Source organism: Struthio camelus, chromosome 25 (genome assembly GCF_040807025.1).
Source record: "Struthio camelus isolate bStrCam1 chromosome 25, bStrCam1.hap1, whole genome shotgun sequence".
Classification (NCBI taxonomy): domain Eukaryota; kingdom Metazoa; phylum Chordata; class Aves; order Struthioniformes; family Struthionidae; genus Struthio; species Struthio camelus.
In genome coordinates this window covers 596,579-604,836 of record NC_090966.1, presented here as the reverse complement: position 1 = coordinate 604,836, position 8,258 = coordinate 596,579, and the positions used below count along the sequence as shown (strand labels likewise).

The following is an 8,258-nucleotide window of genomic DNA, read 5'->3' as shown; positions in this document are numbered from 1 at the left end:
GCGCGCTGATTGGCCGCAGCAGCGGGCTGGCCGCGGTTCTGGGAGCCGTAGTCGCCGCGGCGGGCGGGAGCCAGGGAATCGATCGGGGCGGGGGACTGCGAGTCCCGGCATGCCGCGGGGCGCGGGGCGGGCAGCGCGCCTGCGCGGCGCGGGGCGGGGCCGGGCGGCGCTATTTAAGGCGGGGGAGCGGGCTGGGAGCAGCAGTCGGGAGCTGGCGGCGCGGGGAGCGGGCGGAAGCGGTGGAGCGGGCGGGGACGGGACGGGACGGGGCGCGGCGAGGCGGCGGCGTCGGCGCGTGCCATGCGCGCGGGGGGGCGGGCCCAGCGGCGTTAACCCCTCGGCGGCCGGCGGCGCGTTAACCCCTGGGTGCTCGGCGGCCGCGCCATGGCGCGGGCGGCCTGAGGAGACGCGGCGCCTGGCGGAGGCGGCCCCGATGCGCCGCGGCGGCGCGGGCAGCGCCTGTCCCTGAGGGAGCGGAGCCGCGCAGCCATGGCCGACGCGGCGCCCGCCGAGCCGGAACCGGGGCCGCGGCCCCAGCCCGAGACGCAGCCCGAGACGCAGCCCGAGGCGGAGCGCGGCGAGGCCGCCCCGGCGGCGGGCGGCGAGGCCGAGGCGCTGCCGCCGCCGCGCGGGACGGCTGAGGAGGCGGCGGAGGGCGCGGGCGGCGCCGAGGGGCGGCCGGCGGCGGGCGGCGCGGCGCGGCCGGGCCTGGCGGGGCCGCGGTGCCGGGCGGCGGTGGGGCGCGCCGAGGAGTGGCCGGCCAAGAAGAAGCACCGGCGGCGGCCGTCGAAGAAGAAGCGGCGCTGGAAGCCTTACTCGAAGCTGAGCTGGGAGGAGAAGCAGCAGTTCGACGAGCGGCAGAGCCTGCGCGCCTCGCGGCTCCGCGCCGAGATGTTCGCCAAGGGGCAGCCCGTGGCCCCCTACAACACCACGCAGTTTCTCATGGAGGACCACGACCAGGAGGAGCCCGACCTCAAGACCGGGCTGTACCCGCGGCGGGCGGCCGCCAAGTCGGACGACACGAGCGAGGAGGACTTCCTGGAGGAGGCGGCCGAGGAGGACGGCGGCAGCGACGGCATGGGGGGCGACGGCAGCGAGTTTCTGCAGAGGGACTTCTCGGAGACCTATGAGCGGTACCATGTGGAGAGCCTGCAGAACATGAGCAAGCAGGAGCTCGTCAAGGAGTACCTGGAGCTGGAGAAGTGCCTCTCCCGCATGGAGGACGAGAACAACCGGCTGAGGATGGAGAGCAAAAAGTACGGGGGGGAGGCGGCGGAGGCGGCTCGGGTGCGGCAGCTGGAGCTGGAGGTGGACAGGTTGCGAGCCGAGAACCTGCAGCTGCTCCAGGAGAAGGACCTGCACAGACAGGAGAAAGCCCCCTGCCAGCCGGGGGAGTGACACTGGGGAGGGAGGGCGGGACGGGGGCGGGGGGGCTTTTTACAGTGGTGGGATGTAACATTATATACATGTGTACAGAGACGCCGGCGGACCCCTTTTTACCGTGCGGAGCCGGGACAAACCCCGCCTCGCAGGGGTCTGACGCTCTAGCTGTAGTGTAGTGTGTGTTCTGTCCAGCCTGTGTGCAGCTGAGGCTTCCCCCTGTATTTTTTTTTTAGGTGGCTGTGACCGGGGCTAGGGGAGGGGTTGATGTATAAGTGAACTTGGTTTATGATGCTTTTTCTCTCTTTTTTTTTTTTTTTTTGTGTTTAAACCAAAAACGATCCCCAGGAAACCTGTAAATTGGCCAAAAGTGACTATAAAAATTATAGAGGTCTAATAAATTTAATTACTTGTAACTGTAACTGTTTCGGTGTGATTTGTAGAAAATGTTCAAAATGTCATTCTCCTCTGGGAATACGTTTTGAATAATTTTCACTATATGCTATAACTGGTCTATGAAGTGGTCAGGTAAACTCAGCTCTAATTTCTCACTTAGCCATTCTGCATAGCTTCCCCCCTCCCCCAAAGACCCTTATTTTCAACGCTAATCCTGCTAAATGAGTTTACACTCTTGCATACTACAACAAAAATACCAGGAAGAGGGATAACATCCCATGTTCTGCTTAATATATTTGGAAACTGGACCTGATTTACACCTCTCTAATGTATTAATATACTAGCGTATATTCACTTGCCTAAAAGCTAATGTCATCTTTTTCCTCCCAGTCCTGTAGGAACCTAGGTCAGTAGTTGGAATCATGGCAAAAACCACATAGAAACATACTTAAATGTTCAGGGACTCAAAGGAAGATGCTTGGTTAAAGTTTTGCAGCAACCTTGTTAAAAGTTTTGGTAGTCATCAGTTTACCTCAAAAAATGGCTGACTTAAGACAGAGCACTGGAAGTCCTAATGCTATGCCTGAACCTTGCATTTCCCTAGGGATGAAGCACCGAACCTGAATGGGGAAGCTGTAAGGCAGAGGAGGCACCTCTGTCCTCTCCAAACAACTGCTTGGGCTGTATGTGGGGGTGGGGGGGAGCAGGTAACTTAAAGCCCAAAGTAACATAGGGGTACAGTTTGCTTCGATTTGCACTGTTGTGTAATTGAAGGGCACTAGACTCTGAATTGAGACCATGTATGCATATACACAGAATGAAACTTCTAACTCAAGAGCCTGGGAAGCAGCCTGCTTAAATAGCCATTGCACTGCAGAGTTAAAAAAAAAAAAGAAAGAAAGAAAACAAGAAAACACATCCTTTCACAAAAAATTAGAGGGCTTAAAAATATACGAGAGGAGGAAGGTAAAGGTTTCCTCAACGATGGTCTGTTCTGGTCAGGGTGGGCAGCAAAAGCCGTTGTACAAAACCAGGGTATTGAAAGCAGCAAGGCAATGCTGTGGCTGAGGGACTGTGATTTAAGGCTCAAGACAGATATTTAACAAAAATTGGCAAAAATTCTACTCTAGGGCATGCGCTTGCTATCAATTCTTAGCTTTGGGAAGAAAAAAAGGAAACTATTAGAGGTCTACTTGCTCGAGAGCCTCCTCGTTTTTTTTTTTCCTTCCCCTCTGCTATGACATCATTCGGCAGAGACAGTGCCTGGTGCATTGGAGCCTGGGTCGTAGGAGGGAGCCCGACATTAACTTGGCACCAGCAAACATCTCCTGAAGTCAAACAGATAGCAAAATGCAGCAAAAGGTAACAACTTAATGCTCTTCCCAACAAGAGAGATTCTGATGATCACCGAGGAATAGAAATACCAAACATGGAGCCTTCTTCGTTAATCTGGGACTATTCTTTCAAGCGCTTTGTGATTTGTTTGCCCAAATGAGATATTCTCTCTTAATAACTGTGCTGCATGTGACAGTTTCATATTCTTCTGGGGCAGGAAAATAGCAGGCATGCCTCTGATTACACTAATTTCAGCAGTAGGTACCGTACTTTAAGAGGCAGCAATATGCTACCATAAAATGTTGTTCTTAGCATCTGCTTAATGCAAAAAACTTAATACAAACAAATATTATTAGTCAAATGTTGCAGCAATAGTTGTTACAAAGTGACATCTATTATTGAGTTTAGTGCACCCATATGGTTTGCCCTTCATCTAGTTACCCTAAACATATTACATTTACTTCACAGAAATAAATCGTCATATCTACAAATGCTCTAACAAATATAACTTTAAAAACCTGAAGACACCCCCAAAAAGTACTGCTGCTCCTCCCATAATGCTCAACTGCCAAAGCTATTTTGATTCTACCAACTATTTCCAGTTATATCATGCTGCTGAGCCTTTAAACTGTTTTAACGAAAAACAGCCATGATACAAATCAGATTATTCCTGATCCACATTTGAGAAGGTGTTTAAGAACGGCGCTTCTCCTTACAAAGGCGCTTATTCCAGCTCCCCAGAGTTTAAACCTGGGATCTGTTAGCCTGCAGCGCAGGAGACGATCCTCACGGCTGTAACGAGCTCCAGAAAGGGAGGCAGTCCCCACGGCAGCAGCAGACTTGCTGCATTAAGGGACCTTTGAAACCTCCAGGTGGATCAGTAATGAACGGGGAGCTTGTCCAAGCCGCGCCACTGGCGTCATGGGCGCTTCGGCTCGCCCTGCGAAGGGGAGAGGTCGTCAACTTAAGATCCTTCACAAACTTTGTCCAGAGCTGGGCAGAGCGCTGTGAGACTTCACTCTGGAGGCGACAAGCTCCTGTGACTGTAGCCAGATGATTGTTTGAGAGGAACAAATACAATCTTACAGATTGCCAAAGATAAAAGCACTTCTGCGCTGGCTGTGATGTGGTATCAAAGGGCAGCAATTAGTCCATTTTGACAATAAGGCAGCGCACTGTCTTAACTAGTCGAGGACAAGCAACTCCCTGGAGGGCAAGGCAGCCGTGCTTGCCAAATCTTGGAAGCGTATCCCTTTTCTAACTAGCATCACTTTGGTCTTTCCTGGGTTGTTTGAGCCAACTGTCCCTTTATTCCGGCTCCAACTTCTTCGCTGAGCTGAGATCAAGAACACTACCAAAGCAGCAAGCTGCATTTCACAGGAACGTTGCTGGCACTAGAGCATCACTTAAGCATCTCCTAATGCCTGTGCATGCACTTAAGAAAGTGGCAACAGGAATCTGCCTTACAGGACTTTGCATGTCAGAGCTGTTGCCTGTCATGACTCTGGGGAAGAACAGACTTGCTGCCATCCTGCCTGCTGCTGCTAGAAGAGAATAGCTGCGTGGTTCATCGATGCCAACTTTACAGCAAGCAGCTTCAGGAACTCTAGAAATACCATTTGTAAAGAGACCTTTTGGGTAAAGGTCTTTCAAAGCTCCTCTCCTTGCCAAGTTTCTCCACTTGCTGAAAAAAAGGACTGTACTTCTCCCTGCCCTAAGTGGAAGATGCAGAAATTGTTGCACTCATGCACAACTGCCAAAAAAAAAAAAAAAAAAAAGAGGGGAGGGGGAACTAAAATATCCCACTTGCAACTACAGCCATTATTTTTTTAATGCAAAGCAGCATAACACCAGAACAACTCCCTTAAAATCTTGCTAACTTCAATATGATAAAAAAGGAAGTAGTCCATCTTAACAGCTTGTTAAGCCTCCTTTTGACATTAACTGAAGAGAATTTGCTGTGTAACTTTCTTTTCTTTACGGTCTGCAGAAGATTTTTAAAAGTTCAAATACCAAAGTAGGAAGTTTTCTTATGGACTGTATGCACAAGAATTAATACGTTTAAGCGTAACACTCGCAGAGGGCAGTCTGGGCAGGCCTTTCGGGAACACGCTCCTGGAGGCTGCGATCTCTGCTCCAGGGAAGAGCCAGAATCACAGCCCTTGGTTAAAACACTCCAGCAGAGAAGGGAGGAAAGATTCGACGTTACGATTTCCTTCTGCCATCTGAAGCCTGCTTCCTTATCCATAAGTAGGGGACAGCTGTGCAGGAACTGATAGTTATACACACATAACATGGCTATAAATCATACCCTTTTGAGGAACAAAATAGAATCATTTGATCAGTCAAGACTTGAATGTAAGCTTACCTGTATTTATTAGTGCAGCAATCTGTCTTGAAGTTGTCCATTAAACCCTGCTGTTAAGATTTTTCACATTTTATTATGAATGCATAAGGTACAGACAATAACAATGTTAACCTGCCTAAGCCTTAACTTGCACTAATTTAATTTAGATTCTTTGGATTTAACTTATGGCAAGATACCAACACAGCTGCTCTGGATGTCCCGATAATTACATTGTATTGGAATACAAGCAGTACTTTTTTTAAAAGAGGAAAATCTCTGGCACAGTTAATCCTATATAAGGAAGAGTTCTCTATAACCCTCACCAATACAGCTATCACCTAACAGCCTCCCAAAAAGCAGGCACCTTTTGGTGCTATCAGGATCAGGCCCTTTGTGTTCTCTCACTTCCTGCTCCCAACCTTGAAAAAAGAAATCCCAACAATCCAGTAAAGTGCAAGACATGCAGCTCAAACTAAATACAACTTTTAGTTTGGCAAAATCAACTTAAAATTAGACCTTCAGCTAATATGTGTATGCTAAGACAGAGATGACAATAAACCTCTCCAGCTTTGGAAATGCATCAGTTTATAAAACCTGAAGCTCCAGAGTTCAGAAACTAGTAAAGCAACATGGAAGTCAAAGAGTTTAAACTTTGTCAGCAGAGTGATTTCAACAAAGCACCCTCTTCAAAAAATGAACTACAAGCATATAAATGTAAAATATGCTGTTTTATAACTGGAAAAATTCTCTATTTCACAGTGCAATCTGCACTTAAAGCAGAAGCCTCCAAAAGCTGCCTGTTTTACATCTAAACCAAGTTCCAGTAACTCCAGGGGGTAAGCTGGCATTATCTCCATTTTGTAGAGAGAAGGAAACGTGCCCAAGTAACTTGCTTAAAGAAACTCAGCCTGTAACGCAACCAGGAACTCAGCCCAGATCCCATCTCCCGTTTCTACACTTGAGAGCAAACACCTTAAAATAGGAGTTAGCAGCATACTATTTACCTTCTACAGTGTACAGACACACAAGAAAAGACACTTGCCATGTACAGGCTGTCACAATCCTCACAGTTCATCAGGAAACTGAACTTAGAAGATTGTATCACCTCCAAAACTGCCTACCAGTACTTCCAAGCAACTACACATTTTCTGAGTTTGCACGAGAAAAACTCATTTCCACAGCTCGTTTCCAACAGCTAGAGGAATGACATTTATAACTCAAAGACAAGGCTTGCTCCAGTTTTATTATCAACTTGCAAAGTTACCAATTCAGCCCCAGCAACAGGCAAGCACTTTTGTTTTTAAGGCTCTACAAGTGACACAGTGATAATTGCAGCCTCGGTACACAGCAGCAGGAGAGAAGCCATATTAACTGCGATCCACTGGGTTCAGAAAGTGACAACTCCCTGGGGGAACCTGGCCGTAGTTTGGCCGAAATGTGTGAAACAAAGGATTAAATTTGAGGGATTATTTTTCAGATACGCTGTATTAAAATGGTGTTGTGTAATTGTACAGTAGACAACAAGCAGCTTTCACCATTCCAGGAAACATGTTTCTAAACCAGATTTCACTTTCAATATAAAATTACACTGTTCCTCCCCACTTTGTTCCTACTGAGTGGAAATCACAAACCAGCTCCACAACTATCTTAAACTGCTGCTGCCACATCACGTCAAGCAAATACGTTTTAATCCAATTTTTTCCAAGGAAAAGGTTTATCACCGATTCCCCCACAGCGTTAAGAAGAGCCGGCTGGAGCAGGAATGATGTTTGCAGAGCAGCACCGCCAGCCCCTTGGCTGTGTAGGGCTGCGTGTGGCGGAGCCACAGCTTAACAACGCGCCCCAGCCTCCTCCGCTGGAAGGGGGGGCTGAACGTGGCGCAAGGAGCTGGGGAGGCAGAGCGGTCCCGGGCGGCCTCCCTCGGCCCCGAGGGCTCGGAGCCGCGGCCCCGAGGGCGGTTCAGGGCCGGGCCTCCCCCCGGCAAGGGGGGGCTCCGGGGCGAAGCGGGCCCCGCCACTGGGGCTTCCCCTCGGCCCTCGGTCCCAGGCGAGGCGCTACCGGCAGGCCACGAGTCGCCTCCCCGCGCCGGGTCCGGCAGCCCCGGGGGGGAGGGGAGCCGGTGCGGGAGGCGGCGCCACGGGAGCGGCGGCAGCGCGGCCCAGCGAGAGCCGCGCTCCGCTCCAAGGGAAGGGAGGCCCGACCGGGCCGCCCTGCCCTCCCCGGCCCGGCTCCGCGCCCCCGTGGAGGGGCCCCGGCTGCTCCCGGCCGCTCACCCCCGCCTCCCCGGCGGACAGCGGGGCCCGGGATCCGGCCTCCACACACACAAAATGGCGCCCGCCGCTCCCCCACCGCCCGACCGGCCGCCATAGCCAGCGCCTCGGCCCGGGTGCCCTGCCGCCAATCAGGCGCCGCTGTGCTGCTGCTTGACGGCGCAGCGGAGCCAATGGCAGCGCGATTCGTTAGGGAGGGAAGGGGAGAAGCGCGGCCGCCGCGGGGGCTTGTGGGGGTGTAGTCCTCGGCCGCGGGAGCACGGGGCCAAGAAGCGGCTGGAGACTCGCAGTCCCATGATGCTGGGCGGCCCCTCCCGGGGAGCGCCGCGCGGGGCGCGGCAGCGTTGCCATGGCGACGGGCGCGGCCGAGCGCCGCGTCCGGCTGGGGCCTGGCCGCCGGCGCGGGGCCTGTAGCGCCGCCCGCCGCCGCCCTCCGCACGCTCCGGGAGCGGCCGAGCAGGGCGGCTCGGGCTGCGGGCGCGGGCGCGGCCCTGGCCGGGAGCGGGCGGGGAGGGAGGCGCCTCCGTTTC

General features: G+C 52.6%; 1 protein-coding gene and 1 long non-coding RNA gene across 2 annotated transcripts; one reads left to right on the top strand and one right to left on the bottom strand.

Moving 5' to 3' along the window:
* Positions 1-312: 312 nt before the first annotated feature.
* Positions 313-1,796, top strand: HEXIM1 (HEXIM P-TEFb complex subunit 1). Its single transcript, XM_068919252.1, has one exon. The coding sequence runs from the start codon at positions 490-492 to the stop codon at positions 1,396-1,398; it is 909 nt and encodes a 302-aa protein (XP_068775353.1). The 5' UTR covers positions 313-489; the 3' UTR covers positions 1,399-1,796.
* Positions 1,797-2,524: 728 nt separating this feature from the next.
* Positions 2,525-7,862, bottom strand: LOC138062239 (uncharacterized). The gene is made up of 3 exons (XR_011136320.1): positions 7,732-7,862; positions 5,480-5,529; positions 2,525-5,383 (listed from the first exon to the last, which is right to left on the bottom strand). It is a non-coding gene; the product is annotated as an uncharacterized lncRNA (long non-coding RNA).
* Positions 7,863-8,258: the final 396 nt, after the last annotated feature.

Excerpts from the sequence above, each read along its gene's own strand:
- HEXIM1 (XM_068919252.1), top strand. The coding sequence starts at position 490 with ATGGCCGACGCGGCGCCCGCCGAGCCGGAACCGGGGCCGCGGCCCCAG.